The following is a 21,904-nucleotide window of genomic DNA, read 5'->3' as shown; positions in this document are numbered from 1 at the left end:
TAACTGCCATGCTACTTATATTTTGACCATTTTACTTCCTCTTTGAAGGAAATATTAGTATTAGGTAAGACTTTCGGGTATTTGAACTAAAATAGTCAGTCCATTGAAATATTCAACAATTTGTCCACAACTCTATAATGATCGATTGCAAAAAAGAGGTGAAAATAACCTTACAAAGTAGCCATAGGTATATATATATATACATATGTAGCATGTAACGCTTCTCGAAAATATATGCAGAATGGGCCAAAAATCATGGTACGACGAAAAACAAAATAATTAAATAAATTAAAATTAAACAAACTGAAGATCCTATTTTGCTAATTAAGTTTTTCTTTCGGAGAAGAATGGTTTTTGAAATTTGAGATGTTGAAATGTTGAAATTTGAAACCTTGGAATGTTGAAATTTGAAACCTTAAAATTTTGAAATTTGAACGAAATATGATAGGATAAATTTGATATAAGCAGAGAAATAATTACTCTGTTTTTAGTTGTACCAGGATTTGAAAATATTCTCTAAGTTCAAAGGATGGAAGTATTTCATTTCTCTGCAGGAATTGTCTGTGAAACATAGTGCCTTTCTAGCCACTTAGAGCGGAAAAATAATAAACGATGTAGCACGCATAGTGGGACGATTATTACTAAAAGAGTCTTGCACCTTGCCGACGATATTGCAAAATCTACTTTGCGAAATAAACATAGAACGTTGCTATTAACACACTTGGCTTCGCATAGAATTTTCACGCGAGGCAAAGAGTACATTTCTCTGCCTTTCTGCTTACAATTAAAGAGTAGAATAAACAAAAAATGTTAAAGATCGAGCGAAACGAATGTGTTCGAGAAATTTGTAAATATAATTTACACAACCACCTAATAAGCAAAATGTCCTCGTTAAGGAACTCTGATAACAATAGTTTCTTTGTATCTGTACATACTTGTTGCTCGAACTAAATAAGTATCGTTTAATAAGATACTTAATGCCTTAAAATTAATTAAATGCCTATATAAATGAAATCTTTAGTCGCAAAAGTACCATATTAAAAGAAAAGCAATACTTAAAACATCACAATTTCGTAGATTTTTCGAGCAGTGTGTTTACAACTTACTTTTACTAAATGTTAATAATAAAAATGAACCCTTTCACTGCGGTAAATTTTAGTATGTAATATCTTCCATCGAAATCATTCGTTTTGGCGTTTTGAAATTTTCAAATTTTTAAATTTCTTCGATTAAATTAAGATAGAAATGCGTAAAGGACAAAAATTGAGGATTAAATTAAGGTGAAAGTGTGTTGAAAGGCGCCCATATTCAAAACGTCTACAATTACTATTAGCGTAGCGCGAGAAAACATTCAACGCGCCTATAGCCGCCAAGGTCACGCGCGAGAAAACATTCGACGCGCCTATAGCCGCCAATATCACAGCGCGAGCACATTTTCACAGCTCCTACAGTCACCAAAGTGCAGTGAAAGGGTTAACATAGACTTTACGCTAATAGCTATATAGCTAACAGCCTCACCAAATAGGGTCTACTCTTTCTGCCTTAAATCATAGCAATAGAACGAAGTTCCTACTTCGAGAATAATCGAAAACTACCAGTTTTTGATTTGTCCATTACAAAACTAACAACCTTACTGAGAAATAATTTATACATACTTGTTGTGCAAAGAATACATTCGACTATGTTTATTATACACAGATTTTACGCGGAGATTTAGAGGATTTACAAATGGAAAAAAATTCTTCTTCTTTTTAATTTACTTATACGTTTAATTACTACGAGTTTGTAAATTCTACACGTATTTACAAAATAGCATGTTTCTAGTCAGTGTATAACAGTTTGGAAAACAGGTACACGTAACTGAACGTAAATCACACGGATTGTTGTTACATAGAACACTTGTAAGTACACGTAAGCGGCTCGAGGTGAAAAATGCTTCGTGAATTCGTGTATTCTAACGGTTTCAGGCAAAAATATATTTAGGTTGTGACGTATGAAAGGAGCCCGCTTGTCGTCAAACGGATCACGTAGTTGCATAGAGCAGTGAAAGAAAGAAGAAAACGAAAAAGGTGGAAATTAGGAAAAAGATATTTACAGTTGCTACGGACGAAAGATCGAAATCAACAAATACTCCTTTAAAGCGTTCGTATTGAAAGTTAGGGTGAGAACAATATTCGTTGTAATATTTTCGAAAAAAGAAAAGAGCAACTTTTATCAGGTGTAATAATGTTCAAGATTTCGTGCAAATGTGTAATTGCATTCAGCTAATTTAACATAAATATATATGTAAAAGGTTAAAAATGAGAAATTAATTAAGCTATCCTTATCGTCTATACGAATATGCATTTGAAAGGAAAGAAGAAAGATTTTCCAAATAATTTTCCTTTATTTTAGTAGAAGAAGAAAAATGAAGAACAATGTTTGCTTTACGAATCTCATCGCTGTAATCGTATTATTAAGTAGGATAAGGTGTATAAAGTAATGTAAATAAAAAAAAAGAAAGATGAAAATAACAGTAGGTCCAAATTTTCGGTTAACATTGTATCTGAAGAGAACTTCGTAACGATGAACATTTTTAATTACACGAATTAAACAAAGTTTCAACTAAGATTATACGGAAAATATTGACAAATACCGAATTTGCCATTTTTACGATATGAAATTTCAAGGTTTTTTACTAGATCGATCGTGTCTTATTTAAATGCTCCGTTTGTAAAAAAGCATAATGTATATATGTACTTGTTGTCGGTGTAAAAGATATTTAATAAATTGTCGAAGATAACGTAAGATATCACGTATAATATAATACATTAAACTTACCGCTACTGGCAAACCGATATAAGTGCATTACATTTCGATCGGCAACACGTTAAAGCGGTTTTTTCGAGGAATTTTTGCAAAAAAAAAAAAAAAAAGTACAGATTTTTCCCAACCTGAGGATCAATCCTAGGACGAAGTTTCGAATCTGTAGATTATTATGGATCGAGGGTGGTTGATAAATAATGCTTGAAATTTGTACAAAACTTGAATTAACGCCGTTACAATTTTCACGAATCTTATATTCTTCTTTCTTGACGAATAATTTTTTTTCTTAATAGTATTTTTACTATTCTTCAATTGGAAGTGAGTATGATAATGTTGATAAATAATAGGTTTTTAATAAATTTACCGAATGATGATAATTACATCGACTGTCCCTTGATCTGTTGTATTAAATAAGGATAAAAAAGGTCGATAAAGTGTTGTACATATTGTATATAGAATAAATGTGTTTCGAGCATGCATACAGTAATTGAATGTAAATGTATATAAAAGTGCTCTGATCTACGTGGTGTAAGATGAAAAAAGGTGATTTCTCTTAAATTTTTTGAAAATTTGTTCAACAAATTTCTTGTTATCTGTCGAGTTGTCTTAAAAACTGACGAATATCGAAGACATGCAAAATTCATGCTAAATTAACTGAAAATTTGTTCAATGATATTTACACACAAACATTATTATCTACCTTGTACAATTATAAAACAAAGTTATTCGTATAAAATAAAGTAGAATTAAAATTACGTTAAAATGCAGAATATTTTTAGAATTAATTTAAAAAAGAGATATAGCGCGATAAGAAACTGTTTTAAAGATTCGAGAGAAGTCACTCTTTTTTTGGCCCGTGTCACATATTTTCGAACACACTGTATGTAGATATTATACAATTATGCTGACGATGATACCGGCAATATTGTTATTACTACTATTATTACGATTATTAATAATGGTAAAATAGTAATGGACACAACTAAAGGGTAGTAACGACAACTATAATTAGTAACGTAACGAAGAGTAATAAAAACATATGGAATAAGAGTAGTGTAAAGAATAAAAAAAAAAAAACAGGTAACGATATTATTAGATACCTCTACGAGAACTTGTAACGTTATTTTCTGTATAATTGTATTCAATAATGGGCAGAATAACGATACTTTGTGACAACTGAATAGTTAAGTATCGAACTGCAAGGAAGTTCTCGCCTTTCATTTTTACGAAAGAAAGAAATATACGAAGCTGCAAATTTTTACGCGATCTCGTTACTTGTGTATACCTCCACCATCCTATCATTAAACAATTTTTCTTTCGTAATAATTTCATTTAAAAGAAAGAGAATTATTCAGGTGTTTGACTTTTATCTGTCGAAAAATAAAAATGAAGTTTGCTTATTGCATTACGTGTGCAACAGTTCAACACGTTCAGGACTGCAGTGAAATTCACGTATATTGTTATTAATGCTTAATTTTTTTCAGTTTCCAATTTTTAAATTCTCTCTTATTTCGGGGTTTTCTTTTTCTTTTTTGTTAGAATAATGTGGTCACTATTGGTCACATTTATCCTGAACGTGTTTAGATATGGAGGAAAATAAGTGATCGAGGATAATATTAACACTTTACCGACTGGTAGCGGTTGAACATCTTACGCACTACCGACCGCTCACTCGGCCACAGATGCATCACTGACACCGACTCTGTTTAGACTCTAGGCTATCGCGCGGGAATATATGCGCTTTTTCTTGTACCTATAGAAATGTTAAATCAAACTTTGACCGATTAATAGGCTATCGGTCGGTAAGCGTCGGCGGCAAAAAAGCGGTTAATGGGTTACCGGTCGGTAAGCGTTAGCGACAAGCAGCCGATTAATAGGCTACCGGTCGGTAAAATGTTAAGACAGCAAGGAGTAATAATTTGTTTAAAAAATTTATTATTCGTTCATACATACTTTATATACATTTTTCATTCATTCATGCTTAAAATACCACAGTACAGCTCGCGACATTTACTTTTACACACATAGCGTGCACACATTCGATATTGACGCTTCACACGTAAAATACCGAGTAATTAGGCATTAAATACTACGAATTTTGTGTTGAAAACATTCGAATTTTCTCTCCATGTGAAATTTTCAATTTACATTTTGGAAACTTATATATCGATGTAACAAGGACATTTGATGTGAACCTGTGAGAATGAGTTTTAAGTTAAAAAATAAATGTCCATTCGAATCTGGATTTTTATAAATTAAAAAGTAGCATCTTTTGTCTGTTGTATCTTTCAACAAATGTTGAGATTTCTCTGTGACAAGCCGCTTCGAACTTATTCCTCGAATAATGAAATATCAGTTTTGTTAAATTCAATCAAACAAATCAATTGCGAAATCACAGAAGAAGGCTCGACGATATTTCTACGCAATTTTCTAATTCATAAAAAGAGTAAAAAATAATAACGAACAGCGAATGACGATAAATAACAGAATCTTGATCGTGTTATTTCTGTAAATGCTAGGTGCAACAATGACGATAGATGAATTTCGAAAATATTATTCGTGTGACTTGACGACACGATGTTTTAAATATTTGCCCGACTAATATTTTTCGAAAATCCTCACATTCTGCATGAATAATGGTGAGGAAAACAGCGAAAGACAGTTCGTTGACATTTTTTATGCAATGCAATAACTGCAGCCTTTTAACCCTTTACCTTGCGATTTTTTGATCGATTCGTTTCGGCTGTTCACTGTTAAATATTCACTGTGCACAGTGTTGAGTAAAAATAAGTAAAAACATTGTTCGATAATTGTCGGCGTTAAATTGAAGCTGAAGTTGGAGCAAAAATATAAATTTCACAGAAGTGCAATTCTTCTTTTGTTACACCTTCGCTGTCTTCGCTAAGGCAAGGGGTTAATTAGGTTTGTTTGACTAAATAATATATATTAAAAGTGAAATATTTAGTCAAATTAATGTATTAGGTGTAGAAATGAATTCTTCCCGACTGAATTCACATAATTGACAGAGTTTCTGTCGGAATGGTATTCGCAAGCTGCCAGAAAAGTGGCAGAAGTTCGTCAACGATAATGAAAATGATTTCGATGATTGATCTATTTTCGTTCCCCTCGAATAAAACTTTGAGCGCAGCCAAAAATTGGAAAGAATTCATTTCTACATCTAATGTACAGTTAACAATAAAAGAAGAACTGTCTTCGAATTTGTTTTTAAAAATATGACGCGATTAGATGTGTCGGACTAACGATTTTCAAAACGAACGACATTTGTGATGCGTGGAGAAACATGGAATGATCGGACGTTGTATACGTGTAATAAGCGTAGTAACCATTCTTCTTCTCTTCTTTCATCTTCGCACCGGGAAAGATTCAACTTTTCTTCTTTGGAAGAACGAGCGCCAGTGCTCCTCCAACTGAACAAAAGAATCGAGTTAAGCTAATTTATATTTCTATTATGTTTTGCTATATGTTTATTTTGTTTTACTTCAATTTGTATTTTGATAATTATAATTTACATAAAAACTATAAATTACACATTTGTAATATAAAGAGTGAAAATTGAAATTGTTGTAGCACACTTACGAATCACTATACTGCCGACCAGAAAGATTGGCACTTCGCAGCTAATGTCGAGTAACATTCCAAAAGCTAAATTACTGGCGATGGCGCCGATTCTACCGAAACAGGTCACTATACAAATCGCAACGGCGCCTACGTTCGTTGGGAATATGTCGACCACGATGCTGCTGATGACAAAATTCGCCGTGACTATTGTCAACGAGAACATGCAGCTCACCATGAGAATTTGCAAGGAAGACCTGACGAAGTAAATCGCGAAACCGAATACGCCAGCTAACAGCATAGTTGTCACTGGAAAAACCAAGCAAATCTTACAAAATTACCGAAGTAAATTGATAAATAATAAAATTCGTTTTAATCTGTTAACTGTGTCCACCGTTCGAACAGAATTTGAATCTCTGATTAAAATTAGAAAATTACAAAGTATTATAATTTTCTTGGGAATGTGAACACGACGTATTTTACTCTTTCAATACAGGCATAACGGTAAAAATGAATAATCTCTCACAGTTAAAGAGGATATAAAATACTTATAGTGAGAGTTTTGAGACTTTCACGGCCCGGATTGATACGAGTGGAATTATTTGAGGCTTCCGGGTGTAAGCCGTGTGCAAAGGAATTTACATTCCGGCGTTTCGCCAGCATCGTCAGGGTCTGGAGACGTACTGATAATCAATTAAAAATCAATTAAAATCAAATTTAACCCTATTTGGAGCACCCTCCTCCCGTTAATGAATTGATTTTAATTGATTATTAATTGATTCAAATGAACATGGGTATTTACAGGAGTGAACACCCTGACGCACATCATTATCAGTACGTCTCCAGCAATGCTGGCGAAACGTCGGAATGTAAATTCTTTTGGACACGGCTTACACCCGGAAGCCTCAGATAATTCCACTCAACGACGAGTTAACTCGGCTTACACAGTTCACAGGTTAAGAAGTGTTGCGTTATTACTGTGATAAAGAATACTGGTGTAACACACTAATTGTAAGTCAATGTGAATGACTTACTTTAATGTGCTGATACAATATTTTGCATGTCACAGATGTAGAATAAGTAATTTAATTTTGCTAATTCTTCGTATTTGTGCGATTTTATTTGTGTAATTTTTACGTTCTTTTCAGCATGAAGTGAAAAGGGGCGTTTTTTGATTTTTTGATTTTTCTAGTGAAATTTCACTTTTTCTTTAGTGAAAAGTTTGCATCCTGCATGCAATATTTTCCAACGAAATTGCTTCATTTCGTTAACTAAAAAGTGTGTTTCACGAGTGTTTCTCTGAGAAATTTCAGCAGAATCTTTTTGAAATGAAATATCTCAAGCTTACCTGGCATCGTTCGTCGACCAACGCGATTTGCCATGTAGCCAGAAATGACGTTTCCCAGCAGACAAAACGCGTTGATAGTTAATGAATTGATGAACACCATCTCGTCCATATTGTGAGAACAATCGTTCATGACACTTGTCGAATCGACTAAAATGTTTTTCGCAGATGGCATGGCAGTTTTTAATTCAGGCTCGTGCATCAGTTTGCACACGCTCGCTGTTCGATTCGGGTGCAAATTGTGATAATTTTCGAATCGGTTGAACAACTCTGGCAGCCATAAACCGAAACCGTAGTATCTAAACAGAATCAGAATTTTATTAATCGTATCTCTTGGCAAATTCTACGTTTCAACAAAGTTGCTAGAATTTCTTTCTTTCAAATTTATAAGGTAACGTCCAGTGTACGAAAATTACCATTATGAGTTTACCAAGTAGAGCGTGTAATTAAAAAATTTCGAAGTTTCATATAGGAAAGGGAAGTATAATTTCTGGAAAAATTACCCGAACATATTCGCGAAGTAGATGCAACAACAAAGAAGAGCATATTTCAAGAGCGGCGGCGATCCAAGGCAACGCATTTGTTGCCAGATATTTTTCAGCAATTCCGTTAGAACACCAGATGCAGCAAATGATGCTTTATCGTTATGACTATTCATGGTGTCATCGGGTAACAATATTTTTACCTAAAATACACGAAAAGTAGAAAGTCGTTAGTGGTTAGAAATCTAGCTTTCTATTTAAACCAACGTAACAATAGTTAACTGTAGCTTTCTAAAGTCACTTAGGATATTCAAACAGTGTCGATAGGTAACGTTAAACCGCATTTCAGTTTCATTTAGTTCGATGAAATTTTATTCGGTAAAATTTAGTTGGAGTAAGTATTTCAGGTGAAATGATAAATACTAATTAATGCCTAAATTCTGTCGATTTAATTTTCACTAATTCGTTTCTGTAAGTTTTATTAACGTAGCAATTAATTATGAGATGGGAGGTCGTACTTAACGATCAAAATGATATAGAACGAATTCAGAAATAATTGGTGCTTAAATTCCATCGATTTAATTTCTATTAATTAATTTCTTCACGTTTTATTAACGAAGTGATTAATTAGGGGGTAGACGATACTTACCGGGTATTCATCTTCATGGTGACCAGTGTTTAACGCGTAGATCTTTCGTAAAATTGCCAGAGCTTCCTCCGTTTTCCCTTGAGAGACCAAAAATTTCGGGCTCTCGGGATACGCAGTTGCGACTAGAGTTACCATTAACGTTGGAATTCCAATAATGGCCAAGAAGATTCGCCAAGAATTATACAACATTCCGTTGAATTGAAGAGAAATTGGCAGTGGTATAATGATCCAGGCCAGACCTAAACAAACAGAAGATACAAAACTTGTATCAGAATACGTTTAAACTATGCACAAAAATTGTTGAATAAAATATCAAAAATAAATATGAAAGTTTTACAAGAGATAAAATGCACGTCAACAATAATGCTGATAAATCATTATTTTGTATTAAAGTTAAGAAATCTTACCGGGTAATATTAACCACGAAATTGTCCAAAAGAGTCCTACATAACAGATGGATCTTACTCTCTGTTTCTCTGCATGGAATTCCCCAAGATACGTGTAGACCAGAGAGCCAGGAGCGCCAATGCTGCAATGAAAATGCCATTTGAACGAAATAGAAGATTACTGTCATACACGGTGAAAGGGATGATTAATAAGGATTACAGTAAATTCTCCACAAGTGTCAGTCCGCAAGGAATCTAAACCTGACACTTGTAGAGTCAGGGACTACGTTTTCGAGCCTCGCGCTCGCCTTTGTAGTTTGCCGAACGTAGACAAAGACAGCGAATAAAAGATAAGGATGAAAGCGATGCAAGCGATTTAAATACCAACTTTTTAATTTTACATTTTTGCATCCCGAAATTTTGTCACGCCAGACAGTGAACGTGTTAATAAGTAAATGTTGTTCAAATTATATCGTGTTTGATATCATTTTCATCAGAAAAATCTCACCAACATGTTAAACAAAGTTTCAGATGAAAAAAAGTAAAATTAAAAAAATTATATTTTTCTATTATGATTTGTCGAGCTGTGAAATCTCGTAAAAGAAACCGAGTGGTGTAGCGTTACACTGACTGCGAGCGAGATAACATAGGCGCAGCAATGACGCAGACCTAGGCGTAGGACCATCTATACTGACACTTGTAGAATCCAAACTGACACTTGTAGGGAATTTACTGTATTCGTATACTTACAAAAATCCGCTGAGAGCCCTGAAAAGCAGGAGTACCTTGAAGCTTTGAGAGAAGCTTCCTCCAATTGATAAAATACTGTCGCTCAGTAAAGTGAGGAGGAGAATATATTTTCTGCCATAAGCATCGGCGAAAACTCCCCAGAAAATAGCACTTATGACTCCTCCTGAAGTGCAAGAAATGTTAAATTAAATATTACCAACGATGATAATAATAGTAATTTAAATAACAAAATAATCTTTTACCAATTCCATTTCTTTCTTTATGCTATTTGAAAAATTAAGAATTCATTTCTGCAGAATGTAGATTTATGAATTCTACTATTAAATTTGTGAACGATATCTTCAGCAGATAGCGTATCTGAAGAAAAATGGATCGACTTTGATCGCGTAACGAGTGGGATGTTACATAAAAACTGCTCTTCAGCTTTGCTAATGAAATAAGTGCTGTCGAACGTGTCTAATATAATACAATCGATGTACAGGGTTAGTTTTTAAGTAATTTCTACTCGAGTGTGTCACAAATACACGGAAGTTCGTTTTTCAGAGTAGTATTGAAAACGAGTAAATAACAAACAGTTTTCTGTCACATTTATGATCATCGAGCTTACTAAATCTCCACAATTTTGATAGATAAATTCGATTCTATTAACTGCACTATAATTATGTCACGTAAAAAGTATATTCTCGTCACTTTTGCAGCCGGTATGAATTAGAAAGTAAATTATATTCTTTCACAACGTAAATTTCTTTTAATTTGGCAAATTTCGAAATTTCCACGTTTCCACAGCACTTATATTTTTCTATAGAAAATTATGGCGAGTGACAGATAGAGAATCACGGCGATTTTGCATCCGGAAGTGTTGGATATCTCTGATAAGCTCAAAAATTATCCACGTTTATTCCACGTCTATTTTTCTTCTTTTTTTTTAATGTTGAAGTATTTCCTTACCTAAGAGAAAGGAAACGTTCAGGAGACCTTTCTGCTCGGATGTTAATTTGAGATCGCATTCTGCGGATGGCAAAATATACGCGTTTATGCCATTTTGACAACCGACGCAGAGGAACATCGCTCCACAGAGAAGCAGGAAGCCATAGTGAAATCTTCCGTATCCTGAAATTGTAGATTGAATTAGGAATAAGTTTGGCACAGCTGGGAATTACCTGAAAAATTGGCAAAATTGAAAAATATAGAATTGACACTGTATAGAAAATGAATTTCAGCGTAGCGTATTAAAACTACAGTAATCCTATGACAAATGAAATAAACAATGAACTTTAGGAACAAATGGAGGAATTCTTACCGCAAAGTTTGATGGCTTTCTCGAAATCTGCAGTTCCTTCCTTAGCTCCGTTACTTTCTGGAAACAAAGTGAATACTAGGTGAATTAAATTTCGAATTTCAAAATATTTTTACGTGCAAATTGTTTAATTTAGTTTAGTATACTCCAAGCAGTACTTTCTCACCAAGTGTTTCAATCATATGTATACAATTTTTGATCACCTACTAATCACTTAAAGATGAACGTCTTAGAGCAATTGTAACATAATAGAGACGAAATTTTCTCATCGACACAGTATGAAAATTTCTTCCGAATTTTTCTCAAATCTGTCGCAAGTTGAACTATTCTTCGTTAACGGTAAAGTAAAAGAGTTCGAAAATTATGCGACTTTCCATACACAGAGATGTACGGATTGACGTTAACGTCAATTCTTGTCGTTCTACCGGGTCGTTTTTAATTACTATTAGCACAATCAAGATAGTGACACCAGCAATTGATGGTAAATGCACAGTAAGTGAAGTCCATTGAATTTGTCTTTACAAGAGGTCGACATAACTTTAGATAGAAAAATGTCGATAGGAGCGAAAGTCAACCATAAAAATTCTGTTTCGTTTAAATACTATTTTAAACGAATCTAAATCCATAAATAGTCATCAAGTTAATCCTGATAAGACGAGTCACGTGCCGAAACAGACACGTGAATTAATAAAGCTACGTCGCACGCTATGCATATAGCGAATCGCAACCAAACTGATCAAAATAATCGGAAGATCTCACTCTTGAGAAATGAGCCAAGTATTAGAAACGAGAAGAACTCGGTTGTACTAAGAAATTAGGAAATAGCGATGTTAATGGTCTCTGCAATAATTCGTAAATTCATTATTATTTTCATATTTATTCTTTCAGTATTTTTCTAATATCTTCGTATTCTAAGATTAACTATAATTTCACCGGAGATTGCGAATAAGAGATTCGCCGTTTCTCTTGTTCTACATTTACCGCAACGTGATATGTAAATGTTGAAGTTGCCATAAGAGGGAAGAAATTGAGAGGTGAGGATAAGTATATGCACGTGTTACGAACGAAGTGTAATATAATTGTCTAGATGTTTGCGACACCAGCGTTGGGCGTTGGTCGTTGCCACGATCGCGCGTGCTTTTCCATTCGCATAAGCCCCATTTGTTCGTGCTTTTCCATTCTTAGGAGACCCTGAGGCGAGTCGAAAACACCTCACTGTCTATAACGCAAAATTAGATTTAGTAAACAGCTAATTTTTAGTACGAACAGTACGACCACGTTGACACGTTCGCGACGGAAGGTCTTCTAATTGCTCGTTCTGATGGTAATTGTTGAAGTCACGTTGGAAGTCCGCGTGAAAATTCTAACTTGGACCCGGATTATTGATCAGTTAGAAAAATATGCACCCCGTTTTTTCTCTTTTGTTGCCTTTTAAATGCTTAGATCTGTAAATCGTGTGTGAGAAGAATTGCTTTAATTTCGTAGGAATTATAATTTCACTATTCTAAGCTCGTCGCAATTTTTCATTTAGTACCTTAAATCTAAATTTATCCTGACCTACTCGTAAATTGTTGCAGTTAGAATTTGTCTCGAATACTATAGCGCACGCGAAAAATTGCAGGCCTGCTCGAGTAATCGTAATTAGCGCTGGATGTTAACGCAAAGATCATTTTCTTTCTATTATTTGTCCTCTTCTAATTTTTCTCGAACGAAGCCATATGTTTTTGTTAAGCAGAAGGTGAGAATGTATTAAAGGTGAACTTAACAATGCATATTTGTCGCGTTGTTCATTTACATGCAGCATAACGATGTCAAAGTGCCCCTTAATAAGCGACAAAGCCATTTGAACAGGTGAGACTAATTACTCAGGTAGTACACATCGACACTACCGGCCCAAAGTTTGGAATCACTGCCCATTGCAAGTTACACGATCATTTCCAGAAAAAAGTCAGCAGCTTTAAGAATTCTTTAGCGAATTTTATTTCCACGAATTTTTTATCTCCACAATATCAATATCAAGTCTGTGAAAAATTAGTAGCACTGATTCAGCGCTGACGAAAATTGGGAGGTGATTCGAAACCTTTGGCCGGTAGTGTATATGTATTTGCCTTTTAATTGTACAAGATTTAAAATCGTTGCCATATGTCAGTGAGAACGTGACAATATCACCTGTAATAAGAGAAAGGTATCGTTAGAAGTGTGTATTCAATTTTATCGTTGATCAAAATTCAAACGAGTGGTAATTTCGAAGTGTTCGTGATCACCCGCTGACACAATATTTTCCTCAAATGTAACAGAAAATATACTATTTAAAAAGTGCATTATATTTACATAATGTATAATAATTACAAACTTAAAAAAAAAAAACATCTAATCAGGCCATTATTTCAATTGGATCAAAATAAAAATACGAAGAAACCAAAATTCTTTATTTAAATTTAAACAGACAATTCAGCTGTTCGTGTTATCAGTTTTAATAGTAATAGCAAATAGGACATAAGTCCAAACTGTAGTAAACTAAACTTTCGATTTCGTCTCCAAGATCTCAAAAAAAAAAAAAAAACGAATTTGATATCGGTAATCATCAGAGAGTTCAATATAAACTCATTAATGCATACATCTTTCCGGTCAAATTGTGTTCTCGATAATCGAGAAGACGTACCTTTAGAAACCAGAAAACTGTGAAGGAATCGAATCAATGAAATGACGTAAATTGTCTGATTGGTAACACAAAGCGGGAACACTTGCATTTAGCCATTTCGCCGGCTCGGCGCGGCGTCTTTTGTTGCAGCTGTTGTGCCGGTTCAAATGTAGAAGACATGTCTCCATATCGGGAGGTTCTTGGGTGATATACTTTCCTTCCTTTTGTTTTCTTTTTTTTTCTTTTTTTTTTTTAATAATCACACGAACAACACAAAAGGTTACAACCGGCGAATGAAATTACGGGCAACAATGACGAAAGGAAGTAATTATTTGAACTTGGGTAATAATTATCCCGATGATGTTTCGTTGTCTCTCCTCTGTATGAAGGCACGCGCGCTGACAGATGTCGTATTCTGTGAGATATGAAAGGGGACCAATTTGATTTGACTAGAGGTGAGTGAAAAACCACGTATGCATGTCCGGACAAAAGCTCTTAATTGTTGCCGTACCAGTGGTTAGCGTTCGGTAATTGAGCGGCTGATGTGAACATTTTTTGTGGATAAGAGAATTTTCGATTGAACACCGACGCGGCTTGTTATTAAAATTATCGATATCGTGTTTTAACTCTAGTTTGGCCATTTTTTTGAATAAATTTCAAGGTAAACTTAGCGTTTTTCTTGGTTTATTAGGAAATGGTGAAACTGGAGAGGAAACTTTGCGTTGATGATTTTGGAATTATCTGCGTTAGTGGAAACACTCGAGTTTTACCATTTTCTAATGAATTAAGAAATATGGTGAAACTGGAGAGGAAACTTTGCGTTGATGATTTTGGAATTATCTGCGTTAGTGGAAACACTCGAGTTTTACCATTTTCTAATGAGTTAAGAAATATGGTAAAACTGGAGAGGAAACTTTGCGTTGATGATTTTGGAATTATCTGCGTTAGTGGAAACACTCGAGTTTTACCATTTCTCTTAATTTATTAGGAAATGGTAAAACTGGAGAGGAGACTTAATATTAATAATTTTAGAATTATCCACGTTAGTGTTCCATTCAAAATTCTCTCATTCGAGTAATTGAACGAGCTACCTTTTACAATAGAAAAAAGAAATTCAGAAAAATTAATAGATGTACTTATAAAGACATTAACGAAATATTACAAAAATCGAAACATAGAAAATTAACCGTAGAGTCAATCGATCCTGAAGTTACTTTAAAATCGAGATTCGAGTAACTTTTCTAATCGTTAAAAGACGTTCGACGATGTGTTTGGCGAGTGACGTAAAGAAAGCAGAATCGCGTTCAATTCCATACACCTGGAATGCGATATTTGATTGCAATTCAATTTAGTCTACGTAAGCGTGATTATGCGAGCGGATTTGTTTTAATCGAATTATCATTGTTCCGTTTAGCAAACGGTACGGAAGAAGTGGCGATGACGTAAAAGAAGCACGTTCTCGCATATTTTTAATTAATGCCGGTGAATTTGCTGAGACACAACCATTTTCGATTGTTTACGAGAGGTATTTAGCAATATGTTCGATATATTTCATTCGAAATTAAACTGGGTCGATCTAAGTTTACCTCTCGCTGGTTAAAAACAACAAACAAAATCGCCCGATGGAGTAATCCTTTCGAATAATACGAAACCGTCGATTTGATTGATCAGTTGATGAAACAAATTAGTTCAATTGTGATTTATAATACAAAATGTAAATTACTAAATTATTCTTATTACGTTGCTATTTATTTGTACTTTTTACTTCTACGTAGATTTCTTACTTGTTACTTCTTTTTCTTATACTGTTACCTTTTGTCGGTATGTTATCTTATGTTAATTTGTTGTTTTTATTACGCTTGTATATATTGGATTACTTGTTAGTTACCTCTTTTCATACCATTATCTTCTGTTGTGCCTTCAGTTTCTCTCTTAATATTGATTATGTTCGCTGTTTGTTTTAATAGATACTCAAGAATAATAATAGTAATTACATTAATTTAACGATTAAAATTACTTCATGCAACTTAATTCTAATTGAAATTATTTCGTATACTAAAGAAGATTACGCAAATGTCAAGCTAATTAACGAAGTGTGTTTACTTAAAGATATAGGATAAGTTAAAAATAAATCGTTCTACCTGAACAGCCTTGTTAAACTGTTATTGAAATAAATTTCACGATAATAATAATTCTTTTTTTTTTCAGGAAGTTTAAGAGTTCATCAAAGAATTATCCTTCACAATATCATGTGTATATCCACAATTCTGTTTTGATTCTGGTATTTCCTAGTACATACTACAAGTTCGTTGGACTGGCTCCAATAATGTTTAAATCAGAATGAAACCGAGGTTCCAATTAAAATCTGACAGATGTTAAAATATTGTACGAGGAAAATTTCGAAGAAAATTTCGCGTCTGCTCGTTTTATTTCTATAATATTTATTTCACTCTTGTTTCTCATCCGATGATATTAATACCGTGTGTAATACTTAGCACCGGAGAATTGTTATGCAAAATGATTCGAATCAATAACAATTATCGGAGGAGAATACAGGTAATGTTAGTTGAAGCTTCAGATGCAAATTGCATTCAATAAGTTCAGAATGATAATTGCGCTACTTTTTGTGTCACGCATCAAGACATTTTTAGTTTTTTTATTTTTACTAACTCAATCGGTAATTTTCTTGTTTTTACTAACTCAGTCGGTAATTTTCTTAAAAACGTTTCTGAAATGTTGATACTTGTTCTTACAATATCTTTTTTCAATCAATTGCTCGATCTAATATCTCTGTCAAGTCTGTAAATAACCGAGGATGCAAAGATTCCATGTGAAAGAGGCTGTGTTCATTAAGTAGATTAAGTAAACCATAATATTCTCTATTTTCTCTACTCCTTCCCAAACTACTCGTAAGCTCTTTCGAAAATCGAAAATAACACTATGTCTGTATGTACGTAATTTACTTTAGAATACGAAGAAAATAATACAAAAAGAATTGCTAGAATGCGTTTAATGCACTCGTTAAATAACCGAAGATGCAAATCATAAAAATTCCATATGAGAGAAGCTGTTTCTTTTACTCACTACTCTTCCCAGACTACTCGAAATCTCTTTAAAAAATCCCAAAATAACATTATTTCTACATGTCCACAATTTACAATAAATAAAAAAAAATTCGTATAAAAAACACAGTGCATTAAGTAGATCAAGTAAACCATAATTTTCTCTACCTCTTCCACTCACTTCATCCTTCCCAAACTACTCAAAATCTCTCTCAAAAATCCCAAAATAACATTATTCCTGTATATCGAAAATTTACAATAAATAAAAAAATATTCCATGTGAAAGAGGCTGTTCATTAAGTAGATTAAGTAAACCATAATTTTCTCTACCTCTTCCACTCACTTCATCCTTCCCAAACTACTCAAAACTTCTCTCAGAACCCCCAAAATAACGTTATTCCTCTGTGTCCAGAATTTACAATAAATAAAAACAAAAAGTCCCTCGTTAGAATAGAAAAATAAATGGCAAATACTGACCCACGAAATAAGACAGGGACCTGATCTGGTTAACCATAGCGGCTGGCGTTCCCGGTGTCAGCGGCTGTAACACTGTGTCTCTCCCCTCTGTCAAAGACCGCGCAAAGACTGTGCGGGATGGAAGGCGAACAGAATCTTGTGTGTTTCCCTCGACAGCGCCGACGGAATATGTTGGTGCGATCTACACTCGCATCGCTTTAAATATTGTCATGCGCTTGCAGGATCGGTCAACGACGAGCCACGAGTTCGCGATTCGTCGAGCACGAAAATCGTCCCCCTACCTTTACCAAAGTCCCACGTGCGAAACTGTTATATTTTTCATCGGTCGTCGGTATCGCTAAAACTTCGTAACGCGCTAGTGACGCACGCGTCGTTTTTCATTTTTTCTTCTTCGAGATTTCAACGACGAATTCTTCGCGAATACGCAATTCGTGAGATCTACGACGATCGGTATGCGTGAGCATGGGAACAAACGGGTGACGTTTCTTGAGGAGAAAATTCGAGGGACAACGATGAAAATTTTCCCGAGAGAATTCGCGTTGCGAGTGTTAGACCGTTTTTGTTCGGCGAGAGTAGCGAGAGATTGTAATAGTATCGGTAAAAAGGTGATGATTACTCTATTGAGATGCGAAAGTATCTTTTGTAGATTTTCAGTTTTTGAAGTGTCCATTTGGTGGCACGTTCGATATTAGGTTAGGTTAGTTAAAAAAAAATGGTCCAGGGATATCTGGAATTGTAGGTTGAATTAAAGTTGAAAAAATTGTGGAAAATTTCGTACTACTCGGTTTTATATTTATTTTTTAGTGAAAGTGTATAAATAATTAGTTTCAGTGAATTTGTAGGATGTTGGATATTATAGGTTGAATTAAAGTTGAAGAAACTCGGTAAAATTTCGTCCTACTATTAATTTTCTACTATTAATTAATTCCTTTTATTAATTTTTTTTTACTTTTTCACACGTTGAAATGTTTGAGAATGTACGATAACTTTGAACTTTTTGAAATCTTCTTCGTATCGAAGAAACAAGAAGTTTTTCTTATCTTTGAAGTTCGTTTATGTTCTGTATTGACTAATTAAAATTTGCCCATATACAAATGAGCATAATCGTCTGAAAACTAAAACTCGGCGCTTTGCCTCTAGAAATTGTTTAAACAATGACCTATTGATTTTAATAAATAAGCTAGAAGTGTGTATCTGTTTTAAGGCAAACAAGTAAAACAGAAAAGAAAATATGAGAATGATCTAAGGACTTTTTATAAATAATACAAGCAAATAATGTAATGTAAATAAATGTTTTAATAAATAATACATAATGTACATAAATGGTTTTACAAATAATACATAATATATGTATTAGATTTTATAAACGATATATAATGTAGATAAATATTTTTTATAAATAATACAAACAAACAATGTAATATAGATAGAATTAGAATTAATTCTGAAACGGTAGTGTGTTATGTACAAACAATATGATAGTTATAATTTTAATACTTCTGAGTCATTTACATGAATGAGATAAGTCAATCTTTTTTCTGTATTTCTCAGTCTTCCCACAATTCTCCATCATTTCGTGTACGTAAAAATTTATTTTACAATACGTTAGATAACTTACATGGCTGGAACAGATAATATTTAATTTTATTCGAAATGAAATAAGAACGATATGTTAATTAACAGGTGTCCATCTTATCATACATACGAATTACTATTTTTTAATAATGACAATTATTCGTCTATTTTCAATTATTACATTTACATACTTCCATATATTTAATTTCGTGAATTTACCTGAACGTGTTATTTCCATATAAATCGAACTGTATAATCTGTATAAAATTTATTATGTATAATTTTCGAATTAAAATAACCTATTATTTACATTTTCACGAACACGATAAAATATAATTTGCAATATAATCTTCGATTAAGTGAAACGTGAAATTCTTTATTTAACAATAAGTGAAAATGATCTGCGAATTGTACGACGCAATGTTGATAAGTATACCAACCTGTTGACGCGCGTATTCAATCTTGAATTAACGTTTCCAATTTTGATTGACATCAGCAGGGGATTTGTTATTTCCAATTCTTGAATTAATTCGTTAACTCGTTACGATAATACGTACAATTATCCTGTTTAACAGAAATGTGAACATTGATAATAATGTTTGTGTTGGGTGCGGTCCTTTGCAATTAGGCTCGTTGAACCGAAGAATTAGGAATGAATCGATATTCAACTATCACGCCTTTACTTGTATAATGCTGATGAAAAAGACGAATAACATAATGCGACATATATTTTTGATTGAAAATAATCATAAATTTAGATATTGATAACTCAATAAATAATTAAAATTAATATATAATTTATTGTACTTTCAATTTCAAACAAAAATTCACAGAGGCAATAAATATTACGTAAGTTTATTTATATCAACATAATATTAAGCAATTAATACCAAAGAAATTTTATAAGAAAAATTAAAATCCTACTTTCATTGTTTATTACTCATTTCTACGAACTGTTTTTCATATTGCTTCTATCCTACGCATTTTGTCAATTATGATTCAAACTAGAACAACAGATAAACAGATGAAAATGTAAAATAAAGAATGTACGTTAACTTTGTTAATTAATGTATTTCCACCTGATAGAATTTTTAAAAACATTAATATTCGCAGTAATGTTTCGATTTGGCGCAAAAGTTAGATGCCTAGATTGCAACAGATAAATTAAAATGAAGAGAACTGTTTACTATCTTGGTATTACATAAGTATATCGTCCATATACTCTACAAGAGAAGAAAGGAAAAGAACCACAGAATTACAAATATTTAATAATGTAATTTAAACTATGTTAAAAATATGTATACAAGAAAAAATATTAAGTGATCCTTAATAATCTAGGCATAATTTATAAAAAAGTTTAAAAAAATGTATAACATTGAAAAAAACAGCTGTGAAAATTTAAAAAGTATTTTTAATAAAAATTTAGTATTCATTTAGTAAAAGTGAAGAACTATAGTTTCACATTATCCCGTGATTAAACAGTACCTTTAATTTTATCGATTTATTGTATTGGACTTTTATCGTTTAAATTACAACAATCCTTTTAACAACAAACTAACCATTTATACAAATGTAACTTTTCTAAGCTAAATGTATAAAATTAATAATAAGCATTTATTTACTAATATTAGTTAAAAACAGCTGTTACTAAAAGCAGTAATAAGTGTTGTAAATTTGTAAAGTACATACTTTTTGATTACAGAATAAAACAAAAGAAATTTAATGAAATTACTAGTATTAAATACTCCAGCAAATCCTAATTTTTCATCCTTGAATGTACAAACGAGAACCAACACTATACTAGATTCTTTTATCAGTGACTAAGCCAGAGTGCTCTTCAACTTAACCTCTATCATTCCCTTTATTAATAAAGAAAGTATACGTTAATGATTCTGCGTTGATACGCACTGTTTATACGATTGTTTCATTTACGCAATTAATATTACAGTGTTACAAAAATGTTACAATTTAATACGACATTTTGTACTGTAACAACTAGATTTACGTTTCGGTTATTATGGCGATTAAATGTGTCATTTAATACAAATTCAGCAACACTAACCTCTGAATCTGTTAACAAACTTAAGGTAAATTTTTATGTTTTTAAATAAAAATCTATTATTATATGTGTATTTTACATACTTATCATCCTTTAAATATTTAAAAAATTGATGGAAGTTGTTTTGTTAAAGCCTGACCATCAAATAATATCATCAAATGCCAAAGCTATCGATGATCAACATGTAGCTTTTAATCAACTTAAGACAAAACTATGTCATAAATTCAGTATGAAATCTGTAGATCTTACCCAGATTAAAAATGCAAACACTGTACATGACCTAATAGAAATTATGAAAACACCTAAATTAAGTCAACATGATATTGCAAATGCTATGGCAACCATTGTAACATGGATAAATGTAAATAATACAAAGTCATCACGTAACAAAATATCAGTTACAAGTCCAGAAAATGTTCAGGAAATAAAATTTTCAGAATCCAAGGATAATATAAATGAAGTCAAACTGGCTAAATATTGCGATTTTTCAACAGCTGAAATGATCAAGGTAAAAAAGTAAATATCTATCAGAATTTGTTTAAATATAATTACTTACTGTTTGATATAGGAAATAAACAAACTATCAACAGCAAGGAATAGAAATATATATCTTGTAAAGTTTTTCTTTGAAAATATTACAAAATATAATACTCTATTATCAGTAGGACAATGTTCATCTTTACTCTTTAATATGAGTATTTTAAATTATTCTGATGAGGTGAGATTAATAAAAATAATATTTACTTTTAAAATAAAAATTAATGGTTAAAAGATATAAATGTAACTAAAAATTTATTACA

At 32.7% G+C, this 21,904-nt stretch overlaps 2 protein-coding genes across 2 annotated transcripts in view; one reads left to right on the top strand and one right to left on the bottom strand.

Annotated features, from left to right (window-relative positions):
* Positions 1-5,939: 5,939 nt before the first annotated feature.
* Positions 5,940-17,511, bottom strand: LOC108577589 (synaptic vesicle glycoprotein 2B-like). Its single transcript, XM_017940771.1, has 10 exons — positions 17,471-17,511; positions 11,294-11,350; positions 10,942-11,103; positions 9,994-10,156; positions 9,265-9,386; positions 8,858-9,096; positions 8,230-8,411; positions 7,730-8,025; positions 6,403-6,690; positions 5,940-6,233 (listed from the first exon to the last, which is right to left on the bottom strand). The coding sequence occupies exons 1-10, from the start codon at positions 17,505-17,507 to the stop codon at positions 6,190-6,192; spliced, it is 1,590 nt and encodes a 529-aa protein (XP_017796260.1). The 5' UTR covers positions 17,508-17,511; the 3' UTR covers positions 5,940-6,189.
* Positions 17,512-20,933: 3,422 nt separating this feature from the next.
* LOC108577562 (protein TBRG4) overlaps positions 20,934-21,904 on the top strand; it is a 2,842-nt gene continuing 1,871 nt past the window's right edge. The window contains exons 1-3 of the mRNA XM_017940743.1: positions 20,934-21,132; positions 21,238-21,612; positions 21,673-21,822. Of these exons, the coding sequence (XP_017796232.1) occupies positions 21,004-21,132; positions 21,238-21,612; positions 21,673-21,822 (654 nt within the window). The 5' untranslated portion in view covers positions 20,934-21,003. The remainder of the gene's footprint in view (positions 21,133-21,237; positions 21,613-21,672; positions 21,823-21,904) is intronic.

The sequence above is a fragment of the Habropoda laboriosa genome, unplaced genomic scaffold (assembly GCF_001263275.1).
Source record: "Habropoda laboriosa isolate 0110345459 unplaced genomic scaffold, ASM126327v1 scaffold578, whole genome shotgun sequence".
Taxonomy (NCBI): Eukaryota; Metazoa; Arthropoda; class Insecta; order Hymenoptera; family Apidae; genus Habropoda; species Habropoda laboriosa.
This window is presented reverse-complemented; position numbering and strand designations above follow the sequence as displayed.

Excerpts from the sequence above, each read along its gene's own strand:
- LOC108577589 (XM_017940771.1), bottom strand. The coding sequence starts at position 17,507 with ATGGTTAACCAGATCAGGTCCCTGTCTTATTTCGTGG. Across the intron at positions 9,387-9,993 it reads AGGGCTCTCAGCGGATTTTT|CATTGGCGCTCCTGGCTCTC; the intron begins GTAAGTATACGA and ends TTTTCATTGCAG. Across the intron at positions 6,691-7,729 it reads TGGTCGACGAACGATGCCAG|TGACAACTATGCTGTTAGCT; the intron begins GTAAGCTTGAGA and ends TGGTTTTTCCAG.